The sequence below is a fragment of the Tigriopus californicus genome, chromosome 7 (genome assembly GCF_007210705.1).
Source record: "Tigriopus californicus strain San Diego chromosome 7, Tcal_SD_v2.1, whole genome shotgun sequence".
NCBI classification, from domain to species: domain Eukaryota; kingdom Metazoa; phylum Arthropoda; class Copepoda; order Harpacticoida; family Harpacticidae; genus Tigriopus; species Tigriopus californicus.
Window position 1 is genome coordinate 4,814,356 of NC_081446.1, and position 15,988 is coordinate 4,830,343.

The following is a 15,988-nucleotide window of genomic DNA, read 5'->3' on the forward strand; positions in this document are numbered from 1 at the left end:
TTCGCATAGCTAAGGATTTAAAATGTGTCTGAGCTCAAAATAGTATTGATTGATAAAGAGGCAAGAACAAACAGACTTCTACTACTTATGTTGCTCGTTATTTGGCATTTGATGCCATTTCTAAAGCAGACCTATTTTTTTATCCGTTGCCAAATTTTGCAAAACATGTCAACAATCGGGCCCATCAACCACAACAAAGTCACTCAACCTCTGATGAAATTTACACAAGACCTGCTCTGACCTTACGTACTTTGAGCATGTTTGTCACACTTAGTCACCCCGCCCTCCGAGTGGGCCTGGCCCGAACCATTTGGGCTCGCTCTCTCGCCACAGCCACACCTATCAATGAACAAATAAAAAACTTGGTGAACGAGGATAAGGTCAGTTTCCTGGCCCCCATATCGACCTCAGCGTGTGTACGTACTATGTTTATGTTCTGATCGATGCTTTCATTATAGGTGGTGGTATTTATGAAAGGTGTGCCGGAACAACCCCGATGTGGGTTTTCCAATGCCGTAGTTCAGATTATGCGAATGCACGACGTCCAATTCAAAGCTCACGATGTGCTCCAAGATGAAGAGTTGAGACAAGGTGAGTGACCGATCTTGTTGGGAAAGATCCCAGCTCTAATCGTTACGAAATGTGATTCAACGATTATTTTAGGCATTAAAGACTTCTCCGAATGGCCCACGATTCCTCAAGTCTACATGAAAGGCGAATTTATCGGAGGATGCGATATTTTGCTTCAAATGCATCAGAGTGGCGAATTCATAGAGGAATTGGAGAAAGTGGGGATCAAGTCCGCGCTATTAGATCAGCCTAAAGAAGATGACCCCAAGGATAAATAAGTGATTGAAGCGTTTCACTCATGTCCGTGGAATATTTCACTCTGTCATTGCCTTGGAAACTAAGCAGACATAAAAACCAAACCCTGTCTAGGAAGATTTTTGTTTTAATTGAAATGGAAGTCATTGGCGTAATAAACAGCTAGATATTCAGGCAGCAGCATAAAGCAAAAGTCACATCAATTAGGTGGGTGTGGTGAAGTTTTTGGTGGTCATGGGTCGAGGTCGCATGAACTCCTTGACCATGTCGTCGGTGATGGTCTTTCGTTTCTCTTGGATGGCCATGACTAAAGGCGTCACCGTTTCCACGAGAATCTGTTTCAACTCGCCCGTTAACAGTTTTCCACTGGAGTAATCCTACAACGGACACAAAATGGACCGTTATCATCGTTTCGATTCGAGGGTGAGCCAATTAAAAGCATACCTGTCGGATCTGTTCCAATCTGGCATCATCCTCTAGGAAGAAGGTGAGATATTGATAGGAAATGTCCACGTCACAATTGCCGCCGTTAGCCCGATGTTCCTCGATGGTGTCACCGCCACCCGAATAGGCGTATTTGTTAATCTTATTCTTGATCTGCTTGGGTGTGTCCGAGACGTAGATCGAGGTGTTCTCGTCACTGGCCGACATCTTAGTTTGAGCTCCTTGCAAGGCCGGGATGAAAGTGGAGTGGAGCAAGGCCGGTTTCCGGAACTTCAAAGTGGGGGCCACGTCTCGAGTCATGCGAAAGTAGGGGTCCTAAGAAACGAAAGGGTCATAATCAAGGGTCAAATAGTCTTTGAGCTTGGATTCTTAAATTGTAACCATCCACAGGCGTTTTGTCCCCACCTAAGTGATGCGGTCGATTGCACTGACAATAGAGACTTCACGTGCGTTTTGAGAGCATCTTCAAGCCCCCAAGAATCAAGGTTAATTAAAGCAATAGAGTTATTCTCCTGTCATTCTCGGGCTCTTTCATTGCTCAATTTGCTGCCCTCAAATATTTGTAGAAACTTTGTAAGCGTTGATCCTGAGGCAGGATGAAAGTCAGATTTGGACAAGTTCCTGATCAAAATTCACGTTTAACCCTACATATTGTATGAGTATAAAATAAAAGATCAAAAAACGGCATTACATTCGTAGGAGCGGTAAAGAACTTCGCATTATAATAATGTTTTGGGGGGGGCACGCAAAAGCTTGGAAAACTTTCTCAAATAAGATGATATGATTGCTCATAGATCATACTCTTCATGTACTATGCCTTGTTTCTATTACATCTCACCTGATCAATGGCGCACGGAATCAAGCAAGGTACGTCCTTCTTCCCGCCAAAGATGGAGGGAAACGAGGAGGAGAAGGCGGGCGTGGCTTGAACGGCGGGAAACATGATTTTGCCAATGTTGGAGCTGTCGTTGAAGCCGAAGATGCCTTTGACTTGGTTGAAGGTGACGTGCTTCATGACTGTGACCATGTTCTCGTAAAATGCGCCGCCAATGTGTTGGAAATCACTAAAAATGAACGTCTTATTCACGTCGAAGCCCATGGCGATGATATCACGGGCATTTTCGAAGGCCAATCGCTTTGCGTCGTCTTTTTTGAGATCCTTCCACAAGAACTTCTCGTCATCGGTCAATTGAATCACCAAGGGCACATCGAACGTATCCTGCAACCATCTAGAACCATCGAAATGCATGGTGAAAGTGCTGGGTCACTCCTTCATCAATCAGCACGTGCTCATGGACATGAACTCACTTGGTGAACATGAACGGGATGAGATGTCCGATATGCAACGTATTACTCGGGCCCCGCCCTGTGTACAAATAGAACGGCTTGCCTTTTTCGACCTGGTTTAGAATGACGCCCATATCGCGATGCGAAAAGAACACACCTCGACGCAACAAGTGATGAACGGGCACACCCGTTAATTTCTCCATACGCTCCAACAAGGCCGGGTCAATCTTTTGACTGCCAAATTTCTCTGAAAAAAAAAACACAGTGCTCACAAATTACTAAGTAGCACGTTGAATGATAAAGCTTTGCCCCAACGAACCTAGGCGAAAGTGTTATTAGTATGGAGACAATTAACCAATTGACCAGAATAATATTCTTAGCATTGCATCATCCAGTTCCAACTATTTCATCATAATACGTACAATCAAAAGATTGGGCTAGTTCTGACCTAGCTTCTGCTTCTTCTTCTTCTTCTTCTTAGGCTGGCCACTTACCGATGAGCTTGTCGTAATCGATGCCTTTGTCGTTGGTGGTCTGGACTGTCCAAGGATTAACCACGTCGTTGGCGTCCTCGGGGGCATCCACGTTCATAGCGCCATTATCTGGGTCTTCTGACACTTTAAGATTGGGCACGGCCTTCACCAGTTCTTCCGTCATGATAAATTTCAGACTGTCCAAGTCCGACTAGTGTCTATGTCTAACGCCAAAGCCAAAGCCAAAGGGGAATCTCCTTGGCTTGATCGGATCTACTCTGGTTCTACCGTTCTACCCTTTAGAATATAGACGAGGATCCACGGCTTCACGTTGTCAATGTGTTGTCATGTCTTCAGGCTTGCCATTTTCAGCTACAAGAGATTGGACAGCCAAAGTTAGAGGGAAGGGTGGTCTAATATACTAAGGCGCTGAATTAGATTGTTATTTCTTTTTTTTACACTTTTGTCCTCACCTGTCCCAAAGGGACCAAAAATGCCAAACTTCAAAACTACAATGGAAATTTTAGGTGGATATTTTATGATCTATAGGGGATGTCAAGTAAAGGAAATTCAAGGAAAAATGTGGTCCGGCACCCTGATTTTGGCCATTTTGGGGAGAGAGAACTAAGACAAACATCACAGTCAACTCGCACCATTCACCAATTGATTTTTCAATAATCGAGTGATTTTGAGCGAGTTGTGTTTTAAACCCCTACTAAATGAGCGTGTTTGGTGTGAATCAGTGAACGCACTATCAAATTGGCTCAATACCACACTGCTAATTGCCTAGACAAGCATGTAAAATGGAAAAAAATGTCAAAATCCAATGCATGCACAGTGGGTTTTGGCTGGGCATGTTGTCTTTGATTTTACTCCATGGAATAACGTCAGTTGTCCATGAACGCGTTTACTTGACTAGCCCTATAGCGCAACAGTGCTTATTGATGATGCTCAAAGTAGAAAATGTCTTTCAAATATATGCCATAAACTTTTTACTTGCGAAGAAGACGCATTTACAAAAGGCAAATTCTTTAATTTTTCTCTTAAATCATTCTTAGTTCAGACAATCAAGCTTTACAAAGGTGCCTTTCACCACGTTGAACAACATCCTCTGGCTTGCCAAGGCCAAAGTGCTGGCTGGATAACAATATCATCCAGTGCTTTAGTTCGGACTTAAGAGCATCGGGTCCGTTCAGTGGTACCTAATTGAAACATAATTTTGTGTATTTTGCACTGTGCGCATTTTTTAACATTTTGGTTCAAAAATAAGGCTTTTCCATTGACTTCACTCTTTTCCTTGAAAATATAGAGATACTTCAAAATAAATTATTTTATGCCATTTTATGGCACTTGGTTCTTGGTTTCAAATGACTCTTTTCCTAAATGGCGTGATTACCTTGCTATTTCAACACCACAACCATTCAAGATTATGTCTCTTCAGCTTTCAAAACAAAGTCCTGCAAAACCTTTTTTCAGCCCATGGCCATAGTAAGATTTACTTTTGTTTACTTCCGTTGATGTACGACTTATGTACAAATGTTTTTGTCTCTCATGACTCAAGCTGCTTTTTCAAAACAAAAAGAGAATCAAGAGTTTAATTAATAGCCTTGTATAATCTAATCCTTTAGGCTTTGGGTGCATGGCTCACTGTAAGTGAGAAATAAGGCCTGCTATAATCATTCATTGGAGTACAGTGCTTAATTACAAAGTTTTACGCCCTTTTTCACTTGCCCTTGAATTTTAGCGTGCTATGTCATTATGTTGCTTCATTATTTAGCTGCTAGTTCTTGTAAAAAAGTAAACTGAACCAGAAATATCTGCATGTTTTGCATATTTCTCTGCCTTTTCCCCCTCTTTATTGTACTTTCGTTTGCAATTTTATTTACATTATTTCAACTACCCTGCTGATAAATCATCTCCACTTTTTTGAGAGGTCGCAGGCCTACTTTTCAATACAAATCACTAGAGATGTGTGGAATATGCAAAACTTTTCCCCAAGCAATGCACATCACATGTGCAAGAATTCTTTACATATGCACTGAAATGGGAAAAAATACATGCCACTTTACAGATTTTTACAGTTTTACTTTTAACATTTTCTATAAGAGGCTAATACAGTTGTCGTTAAATATGAATGGTAGTTCTCGTCAAAAGTTACGCCACAAGAAGGAATGGTTTTGAGGGGTTTCAATTTTTCCAATATTTTCCTACTGTCAGTAATAAAAAGAGTGTCATGGGCAGTTTGAACAATCTTAGGCACTTAGGCTAGTTTGGGCTGTAAGTTTTTTTCTTTTCTTTTTTAAGACTACTATGGCCTGAATTATGAATGCCATTGTTCTGAATCAAAACCCTGACACATATTTGATAAAAAAATTATCTTTTGCTCACTAACCAGCACGCATTTCAAGATTAAAGTTGCTGATCCAACTAACCTGGTTATTTCTGGCTCCTCCTATCTCAAAGAGCACTATTCAACTAAATTTGATGATTAGTTCTGTTAATTTAATGTATTTGAAATACTTGAAGCACATATTTTTCGGAATGAAATGCGCAGTTTGTGCCAGACATGTTTTAATCATAGAAAGCGCAAGAATCTGTCATTTATAGCATTATTTGAAAAACTATAAAAAACAAAAAGTAGGCCAATAAGGCAGAAAAATATTTTATTTAGGCTACTATGGTCCGAGGGTTACCCTCTCCCAACATAATAAGGTAAGCCATCAAAGTATCTGTCTCCAAATTTCAAAAGGCAGTGTTATAGTTCAAATCAGATTAATTCTACACCTGTGGGTGTAGTGGTCAATGTCAAAAAGTGTCCTTAAGAGAAAGGCCAGGGAGGAGAATTGAACCAGGGATCTGTTTCATGTTAAAGAGTGCGTTGGCTACTACGTTTAGTACCCTCTTAAAATGTAAAAATAGAAACATTTGGCACCAAATTTTGAAGCTGCAGAAGCGAAACAAGTAGAGCTCATCAGAACAATTTTTGGAAGATTTTTTTTTTTCAAATTTGTGGGCATAAAAGTTCGGAATAATCGCAAAGACCAAATAAAGATAGAGTTGTATTTGGTAGGTGAGAAGTATGGAAGGAGGTTTTTATTGCAAGACGTGCAATAGCAGAATGAGAATGATATGGGTAAAGAAGAATGGAGAACAAAGACGTATGATTAGAAATGTGTAGGGATACATGGACACAACCTATAGGGGATGTCAAGTAAAGGAAATTCAGGGAAAAATGTGGTCCGTCACCCTGATTTTGGGCATTTTGGGGAGAGAGAACTAAGACAAACATCACAGTCAACTTGCAGCATTGGCCCATTGAATTTTCAATAATCGAGTGATTTTGAGCGAGTTGTGTTACAAATCCTTACTAAATGAGCATGTTTGGTGTTAATCAGTGAACGCACTATCAAATTGGCTCAATACCACAATACTAATTGCCTAGACAAGCATGCAAAATGGGGAAAAAATGTTAAAATCTAATGCATGCACAGTTGCGTTTGGCTGGGGATGTTGTCTTTGATTTTACTCCATGGAATAACGTCAGTTGTCCATGAAGACGTTTACTTCACTAGCCCTATATCACACAATAATTCCAAAGTCTTTTCTTAAAGGATTAAAGTATTGTTCAGGGTAATTTGTCCAAGAAAGAAGTTGTTCCTCTAGCAAGGCACTGTTATAAAATGCAACCTTTTACGTATACAAAGGCAATGAAAAAAATGTGCAGTTCAGCCAATTATTTCATTAAATATGCTAAATATGCAACTGCAATTTCCCCCTGACTCTAGCAATCACAAATCGTAATATCTACCAAAAAGTGTTATATGGTTTCAAAAAGAACATTTGTAGAAATACGAAACTAAGAGTAACAAAAATGCGCCCAAAGAAACTCTTGCAGGCTTTAAATTGTTTCTTTTTATGATCAAAACTTTTATCTTTTGTAGAGTACATATGACCTCTCCAAAAAGAGTGACGACATTATCTTCTTTTTCAGCTTCAATGCTCCAATTGTCAAGGGCTCTGACATTTTTCCTCTATTTTGGTCGTAAAAAAGTCAAATATCATGCTCTCAAAATATGAAAGAAAGTTACAGGACATTCCAAAGCTGACTAGGATTGGCAAAATTTCCCCCAAATAAATATCTGTGGGGTTTCATAACACCAGATTTACAATTCATGACAGGATTTCTAGAAAATTCCTTGATACCTTGATCAGTCTCTTCTTTGATGGTAAATCAATTTTTTCTTTTCAGTTTTGTTAACATTAAATATTTATTCGATATTTTTGGGTAGATTGGTTACTAAGTTATATTTTGCCATCTACGGAGCTTTCAGTTCTTGAGGTAAGATAAAACAAGTTCAACAAAAATAGAGTTTTAAAATTATCAGCCAATGTTTAGAAAAAAACATTTTCAGACTACAATCAGATAATAAATGATGTTTACAAAAGTTTTGATACGCTATCAAGCATGCAGTATAACAATGTTTGCTTGGTTCTTATTTAATGTGATCATAAGTGTTGAGAAATTAATCCTTGCAGGACTTGAAAGGCTTCCCAGAAGTGTTGGTGATATATATTTAAATTCAGCTTTTCACAAACTTATTCCCAGGGCTTGAACTGTTACCAAAAGAAGTAACGCGTTACCGTTACAGTTACTTCTTGGAAAAAGTACCGTTTTACTGTTGCAGTTACTTTTTGGAAAAACTAATGCATTACCGTTACTGTTATTTTTGCAGAAAAAGAGAGCCTAAAACTACGAAAAAATCCGTTTATGCGATTTTTAATTTGCAACAAGTATGACGTGAAATAAATGGCTCTCTTGATTATTCATTAGATTCCGTCACTAATAAATAACTCACTGCATTTGACACTAAACTTTGTAACATTTTTTCATTTGTTTAGTCATAGAGTACTTCTCAAGTCTCAAGTACTCTATGGTTTAGTAAACAAGAAAGTACGGTAACGGGAGACCTAAAACACCCGTTCCGTTGCCGCAAAAGCGTACCTTCACAAATACCCTAGCTGTCCTTTGAGGTGTGTTTTATTTAACGTATGATGTTGAAAAGAATTAATGTTCGCTGATGGTGGAAGCGAGACTTAATTTCAAAGAGAAAGAGTTATCTGATCGCGTTACAATTACAAAGATTTTTATTTAATGACACTTTTGCCAACTTGCTAACCGTTTGCTAATTACTAAGAAATTTGATTGGCTTATTTAAGCATGAACATATTGTTATTGTGATTGCTCTAGGTTGTTGGAATATCATTGTGTTTGGACATTGCTGCGTTTCCTGATGGTGTGCTTTTATAAAAACTGTGCAACACATTTCTAATTGAGTACATTTGGTCGGTTTGCCTACTGATTTCCTTTCATATCCACGATACCAATCAAATCAATCAATGACACAAGATTAACGCTGAATTATGAATGGCTTAACGTCTTTGTTGTAGCGAGACTGTCAAGTGATGCAAAAATAACTTTAAGTGCTGTCTCTATGAAAACTCACATTCTCCAACCCACGTTAGTCAGGAATTTTCATTCTTTGGCGTTGTTTGTGTTTCATATAACATCTACTGGTTTTCTTCAATGCCTGAAAAACATATTCTCAGATAGTATATTGGATCATTAAGTCTTACATTTAATTGGCACCCTGCCGATAACTTGTCCCATAAAAAATCTTGGATAATTGAATGAAGGTTCTCCTATAAAATTTCATTTCCCCCCCTCCCCCCATTTGAAATTAAACCGATATTCAGCTTATTAGATGGATGTAGACGTGGTTCGTGTGCCAACAATTCATCGGGCTTAATTATTCCTAGAGTTCCCGCCACTATTTTTCCTCAATAACAAAACAGGAGCGTTGTCCGCCCGATAAGCCTGTCTTGAGCATGGCTAAGCCGTTCCAATTTTCTATTTCCAGCACGACCAAATAGATGACTGACCCTATTCACATATAAGACAACGAAACATTGTAAATCCCATTCATTTTCACAAAAAAAATGTCCTCAAATATACTTCTTAGTACATTTAGAATTATAAAGACCCAATAAAAAACCATTTTGGACTTTTAAGGCGGCTTCACACCCATCAGCTATCTGATGAACTCCCCATTGAAGTGGTCACCTTTGGCGTTCCTCTTCACCATTCGTGGTGGTTGTGAATTCACCAAGCAGCACTCAGTGCCACCAAATACTGCACAATTTCCCACCTCTGTCGTCGATTTGGAGTCCTGGGGGATGTGGGCAATCTGATCATATTAGAAAGAACTTGAAAGTGAGTAGGCAATTTGATAGTGAATGAGTACACAAAACAAAAAAAAACCTGATCGAAGCAACAGAATGAAGACATTTTATTTTTTTTCAAATGATAAATCCAAGTACATCCTTTTTATTTTAACCAAAAACGTCGCTTCACGTCGCCAAACCCAATATTAATGCTAGAAAAAGTGCTTATTTTGACAAGTGCAAAATAGGTTTTTATTAGCCCTTTACTAAAAACTATGATGGACTGACATGTCGAGAATAGACCAAAGGTTCGTAGTAACTTATAAATAAGTCCCATAATATTTGATCACGTACATGATCAAGTGAAAACAGAACCATGCCTGAGAAAGTAGGCATTGCCAGTTTCCAGTAAGAGATCAAATATGCCAAGCCATATTTTGAGCAAAACATAGGATATCTAATGTCCATTATTGGGCTTTTTAACGGCACAAAACTTCCACAACGAGAAAGATGTCTCCGTGGCCGTTAACAACGTCCGTTATCATCGAGATGTTCCTCTTTAGTTGAAATCCAACTAAGCCATCTAGAGCCTATGAGAAAGAAATGAAAAACCAATCAAAATTCAGTTAAAAATTGTCTGTTGAGAAATTCGAGTAGTCTACCTCGACGAATGGTTTTTGGAGATTTTTGGGGGTTGTGCATCGCTTGTCTCAGGTCCTTTCACTAACAATAAGTGGCAACACTAAGCTTTAGTTGTCTCTCAGCCGGCCGCCCTTCTGAAGTTTGTTCAATTCTCGCGATCTCAGCCGACGCCATTTGCACCCGCGTTCACCCGTTGAAACGGTCATTTTCACGGTCCAATCCCCATCCATTACACGTAAGTCACCCGCCCATTCTCACTTAGCCAAGATAGTCCCCCGCCTCCACGTGGCTTAGCCCCGTTTACGTCCGATTTGCTTCTGGCTGCTGGTTTTCCTGGGCCGATTTCAAATCTGGAACAAGATTTCGAATTGGAGAAATGAGTGATGGTGATTGAGCGATCGCTACCATAGGGTTTAATGCTTCGGGAACGGATCTTTCGTGCCAATAGACCAACGGAAAAAGGGTTGATGTGTAGGATGGCTGAAATATTCTCGGATTTTCATAGTGACATCTAGTCCAGGTTTGACATACTTCTTTCGGTCGTTAAGTCGGGAGCAATTAGAACATGCGCTTAGCGTTGTCGGAGACTGGCTAGTGCGTGTTCGAAGGGATCTAAAGCGCGGTTGCCCGTTGTTTGAGGGTTGGGACAATAGTGCTAATGCTAGTGTTATGCTGGCCTTGTTTGTTTTTAGGAAAGTAATCGGGCGGAAGATTTGTAGCTGGAATGGGTGAAGAACCCACTACAGAAGTTTGACCAGGCTTTCTCGACTCGTTTTGGTTGTGGTACGGGGCCTTAATGACATGGTAACTCGCGAGGGAATGGGGACGGTTTGGTGAAACGCTCTTGGTCCCCAATCTTTGGGTTGATTGCGAGTTCGGATTCTTGCGTCAGATGTTATTTTCGTGAACCGTGTATGGTTGGTAACTGAATATGTTCATTATGATGCCTTGAGGGACGTTCTGAATGTGGGTGAGATTGGCTTTAATTTGGATGTCAATCAGGCTGACCCAATGTGTCAGATTAGAAACCTAGGTCATGTAGACAATATTATATTTAATGAAACATTGTGAGAAGGTCGGTGAAATGTGCTTCGTCCAATTCCCAAGTGAGACTAGGTCACTGTTAAACGGTTTGATTGGTCCTGGACCGCTGGTTCCTCCTCCTCCTAGGGGCTGCCATCAGCTGTGAATCATATTGCGTATCATTATTTCAGTGTCAACATGCCCCGTGATCCCGATACTGCCGAAGAGGAGGAGGAGGAGTACCAGGTCGAGAAGGTGGTCGACAAACGGGTGGCCAAGAACGGCAAAATTGAATATCTTCTCAAATGGAAAGGATACGGTGAAGAAGACAACACCTGGGAGCCCCGTGAGAATCTTGATTGTGAAGATCTGATTGAGAATTTTGAAAAAGTGCGCCGTGAGAAGGCCGGAAAGCGCAAGGACGAGAAACGCAAATCCACCTCCGGCCCAGCTTCCGAAGCCAAAAAGAAGAAGGGCGATGATGACCGCCCACGAGGCTTTGATCGGGGTCTAGATCCCGAGCGAATCATCGGTGCCACCGACTCTAGTGGCGAGCTCATGTTCTTGATTAAGTGGAAGGGTAGCGACGAGGCCGACTTGGTACCTGCCCGAGATGCTAACGTCAAATGCCCCCAAACCGTCATCAAGTTCTACGAGGAACGTCTGACATGGCACACGTCGAGCCAAGACGACGACAATGACGACTGAAGACACTTCGGGACAGGATCCGTACAAATAAAAAGCCAACCATCTTCCCGAATGTTTCAGTTCATTGTTTTTCTTGCTTGTATTACTAAGATATGGTTCACTCAACTCAGATGTCCATGTCGTATTTTCTGTATATATCCGATATCCCGTCGGACAAGTCTCTTGTCTTCAGAACAGCTTTATTTCTCCAGAAATAAATGTCCCATCATTGACCAAAAACTAGTTGTTTAGATAGAGCGTTGTTCGAAATATAAATAAAACAATCGTGTACGCTGCATAGGCTTGTCCAATAAAATTCTGATATTTATTAACGGACTTAAATACGTCCTCGTAAAAAAGATTATCAAAAGAGTCTGGGAAATGTAATAAATTAGATAAAACAAGTGAAAAATCTAGGTTACCAAAGCATCATCCACGGCAACAATTGCATCAAAGAAGCCTTGGCGTCATGAACTTAGATTTGGAAGAAAGAATTATTCATGGACCTACTACAGTCGTTGAAATCTTCTTCCAGGATAACTGGTTTGATGGAAATGATTGCAGTAATAGAGGAAGAGTTTGGAATAATGACATATATGTAGTAATTGAGGAAGACTTTTGGAATAATGACATGAATATAGTAATTAAGGAAGACTTTTAGAATACTGCCGAAGAAATTTTAGGAGATCAAACCATTATTTCAAATGTGGAACTGCCAATATAGACCATGGGGAGGACCAAGGAGTAGTGCTTGAAGCCAATATATGGCATCATTCAAGTGGGATGGTTCTCGACAATCGGTGCTATTGAAGAAAAACAATTGCAGTAAGAAAAGTCTTGTGGCTTGAGGCAACTTTCTTGATGCTTCAGAAAGTAAATAGCTTACAAATACCCACGCATACCCTTATTTTTAGTACCCACAAGATGGCACAGTACAAAGGACCCGCGAGCGAGAGTCAAAGGGTGATGCACCTCACAAAGAAGCGGGAACGGCAACAGGAGGAGATTGAAATCAAGAAAAAAAAACTTGCCGAGGACCTTAAGTTTGACAAGATGGAATCCAAGTTTTCCGCCCATTACGATGCCGTGGAAACCAATCTTAAGGTACACACTGTGCCAAAACATAAACCACCCAAATAGAGGCTTAATCTATATTCTGTTGTCTCATGAAGAGCTCCACAGTGGGTCTGTTGACGGTCGACGAGATGAAATCTCGCCAGGAGGAAGCCGTGAAGGAACGGGAAAAATTACTAGCCAGAAGGAACCGCGAGGAACTCCAAATCCTTAAACAAGAGGAAAAAGCCAAGGAGGAAAAGAGGCGAAAGCAACAGCAGCAAATCAAGGCTTTATCTTTCAATCCAGATGACGATGATGAGGAAGAAGAAGACGAGGACGACCAAGAAAATGACGACAAGAAAGAAGAGAACCGGGCTAAAAATAGCCGTGTTTTAAAGAATGAGCAGGAAATTAAAACCGAACCTCCGGCACAAGTGAGTATCAAGTCAACATCCAACAACCCAAGAACCTACCAACCTGCAGTAGACTAACTTGACCGAGAGACGCTTGAAACATGATCTCTTCTTTGATGTACGTATCAATAGAACGACCCACCTTCAGATGAAACGAAAACTGTTCAAGTCGATCCAGATGAGCGAGAAACCCGGGAGGCAAGTGGCCATTTCCTGAAACGAAAACGATTGGGCAAGAATCCCGATGTAGACACAAGCTTTTTGCCGGATGTGGATCGTGACGAGGAAGAGAACCAATTGCGAGAGAAACTTCGCCAGGTCAGGAAATGGGAGCGGAGCACCCACCAACACTATGCATACATTCCAAATTGATTCATCATTCATGTCACTCGGACACCGGATTTGATTTCTTGAACGTTTTGCTCCAACTTCATAGGAATGGGAAAGTCGGCAAAGACGTCTCAAAGAGGAGTCCATTCATATCGTGTTCTCTTATTGGGATGGATCCGGTCAACGACGTAGTTTGACCATGAAGAAAGGCCACACGATCTACAATTTCTTGCAGAAGTCGCTCGAGACCCTCCGACCGGACTTTACTGACCTGCGCACCGTCACGGCCGATCAACTGATGTACGTCAAAGAGGATTTGATCATCCCCCAAACCAACACATTCTACGACTTCATTGTCACAAAGGTGAGCATCTGAGCTGAAATGGAGAAATCGCGACTCTGTTCCTTCCATGACTCTGGACTCTTGAAAGCATCTCTGCTTGTGCAAAGTAACGCTTAATTTTCCCCTGATCTTCGTTTCATAGGCCCGAGGGAAAAGTGGTCCATTATTCAGCTTCGATGTCCACGACGACATTCGTCTCGTAAATGATGCTACCGTGGAGAAGGACGAATCGCATGCAGGTCAGTTTCTTCGTTCGGGTACATGTCACCAACGAGACGGACCCACTCCCATTCAGGCAGGGTTGGTTTATCATGGAAAACTGCACAGCGGGATTTTGACACTCAGCCATAAAAGCCGTGTTGGCTTGCCCATATTTCCAAATGGGCGTTTCTCTCAATTCATTTTTATCAGTTGCAAATGGATTAAAGTCTCAAAGTGCAGTGTATAACAGAGTACTTAATGAACGATCTAGCCCTTTTCTTGTAATTGCTTACCGCAATAGGGATAGCTCAATGATTCATTGTAAAGTTACGTAGTGAGCTTCGAGAAGGAATAACTTTTGATCCAGTTGTTTGATTGATTGAACTAAAAATTGAAATGCGTTGCTATTGCCATCTACGGACAATCTCATTTGGAGTAATCTTTTCTCAAAAACCCAAATTGTTATTTCACGATCCTTGCGTCCCCGTCCAAATTCCAGGCGTTCATGTCTCAACCAACCCTGCTGTTTTGAACTTGTACTCCGTACAAACAGTGAGGACCGACTTGACTTATCCCATAATGAGCTGAAGTTCCAGCTGGCCAACGAAATGATCGTAATTGATGTTGCTACGAGAGTTGTGGCCGAATTGAAATGGATGTATGCACATTTGGTGAAAGGCGTGCCCAGATCGAAATTGTGAATCTGACGGTTTCGCATTCATCTTGGGGAGCTGTATAAAAGGCAATTGTTCTTGATGTGACGGGCCTATTGCTCATGCATTCACCGAGCCAAATTCGGAACAGAGCGACTTTGCAAGCGATAAATGACCTGAGGGAGCGATCCATTAGTCATTGAAACAAATGTAACTCGTCGCTTTTTTCCTCACTTTACAGGTAAAGTTGTTCTTCGGTCGTGGTATGAGAGGAACAAGCACATTTTCCCCGCATCCCGATGGGAACCGTACGATCCAACCAAGACTTATGACAAGTACACCGTTCACGACAAGAAATAAAAGAAACCCTCCATTAAGGATGTCGTCGTCCGCCCCTTCGTTACTCATTTCAAGGTTTTTTCACTCATCGTTTCACTCACTCGTTCCACTAATCAATATATCTCGAAAGAACTTTTAAATGCCCACCTGAAAAGATGGGCTGGTTGTTCCCTCAAGCGTTTTGAACGACTTAATTCGAGACTTCATTGGAAGGGTAAAATGACATTCTCTAGTATTCGAGAATGAAAGACTGCAAATACATTTGTCTACAATTTTTGCGAAACGAAAATGATGCAAATACATTTGTCTACAATTTTTGCGAAACGAAAATGATAAGTCAATCGTAGTTTCGATAATAAAGCGTTCATTGATGGTGCAAGAACATTACTAAATGATCAAACACCTTTATCCAATGTTCTCCATTCCAAGTGACCATGCAAATCGTCTTTATCATTCCTCAAGTCAACAGATGCATGCATGGTATTGCAATGCGATTTTGAACTCGCAATCCCAGGAATGACATCTTTATCGACTTCATAGAGATTTGTAATCGGAGTTGAGGTGAAAATTGAGCCACCAGAAAACGTGGGGAACGCGGTCATAACAACGTTGTTTTAAAGTCATGCACTCGTCGTTGTTCACAACATGCGGGACTACCCGCTATTCACAGATACTTACCCACCTTCTAGACTCAAGACCTGCTGTACGAACGTACATTTGTCCGTACGTTCACACAGGATACGATGATAAGACGAGAAGGCTCAGTTCATCTGGCAAGTCCAAGAAGACTCATTTCCTGCTGAAGGCCAATCGTCTCGAGCTACGACGGCAACAACTACTTGCTCATCGTCGTGACAAGTGAGTAGTACCACAATGCAGAGAAACGAGGGTTGCACACATCAGCATTGTTGGAACCGGCCCAATTCCCCAGAAATCGGCTGGCTGCTATCACCTAGTATTGGAGGATCAGTGCATGCAAGGTAGACAACTCTGTCCTTGGATTGAGCAGAGTCCTCGTTGAAGAGAAGTGACATTGGTCCATGTGTACGA

General features: G+C 41.0%; 4 protein-coding genes across 5 annotated transcripts; 3 read left to right on the forward strand and 1 right to left on the reverse strand.

Moving 5' to 3' along the window:
• The first annotated feature begins 198 nt into the window (after positions 1 to 198).
• Positions 199 to 956, forward strand: LOC131883844 (glutaredoxin-related protein 5, mitochondrial-like). The gene is made up of 3 exons (XM_059231438.1): positions 199 to 380; positions 459 to 591; positions 664 to 956. Exons 1-3 carry the CDS (start codon positions 258 to 260, stop codon positions 846 to 848), a joined length of 441 nt encoding a protein of 146 aa, XP_059087421.1. The 5' UTR covers positions 199 to 257; the 3' UTR covers positions 849 to 956.
• On the reverse strand, positions 935 to 3,395 carry LOC131883839 (tryptophan--tRNA ligase, cytoplasmic-like). Its single transcript, XM_059231427.1, has 5 exons — positions 3,051 to 3,395; positions 2,578 to 2,803; positions 2,108 to 2,498; positions 1,270 to 1,584; positions 935 to 1,202 (listed from the first exon to the last, which is right to left on the reverse strand). Exons 1-5 carry the CDS (start codon positions 3,211 to 3,213, stop codon positions 1,029 to 1,031), a joined length of 1,269 nt encoding a protein of 422 aa, XP_059087410.1. The 5' UTR covers positions 3,214 to 3,395; the 3' UTR covers positions 935 to 1,028.
• A 6,600-nt stretch (positions 3,396 to 9,995) lies between these two features.
• Positions 9,996 to 15,108, forward strand: LOC131883841 (protein FAM50 homolog). Of its 2 annotated transcripts, none has more exons than XM_059231433.1 (7): positions 9,996 to 10,128; positions 12,518 to 12,707; positions 12,776 to 13,093; positions 13,205 to 13,390; positions 13,509 to 13,766; positions 13,888 to 13,984; positions 14,841 to 15,108. In XM_059231433.1, the coding sequence occupies exons 2-7, from the start codon at positions 12,528 to 12,530 to the stop codon at positions 14,957 to 14,959; spliced, it is 1,158 nt and encodes a 385-aa protein (XP_059087416.1). In that variant the 5' UTR covers positions 9,996 to 10,128; positions 12,518 to 12,527; the 3' UTR covers positions 14,960 to 15,108. The 2 variants fall into 2 exon arrangements, with proteins under 2 accessions (XP_059087416.1, XP_059087415.1); XM_059231432.1 differs by lacking the exon at positions 9,996 to 10,128 and adding an exon at positions 10,675 to 10,697.
• LOC131883843 (chromobox protein homolog 1-like) lies at positions 10,395 to 11,843 on the forward strand. Its single transcript, XM_059231437.1, has 2 exons — positions 10,395 to 10,413; positions 11,108 to 11,843. The coding sequence occupies exon 2, from the start codon at positions 11,115 to 11,117 to the stop codon at positions 11,622 to 11,624; it is 510 nt and encodes a 169-aa protein (XP_059087420.1). The 5' UTR covers positions 10,395 to 10,413; positions 11,108 to 11,114; the 3' UTR covers positions 11,625 to 11,843.
• Positions 15,109 to 15,988: the final 880 nt, after the last annotated feature.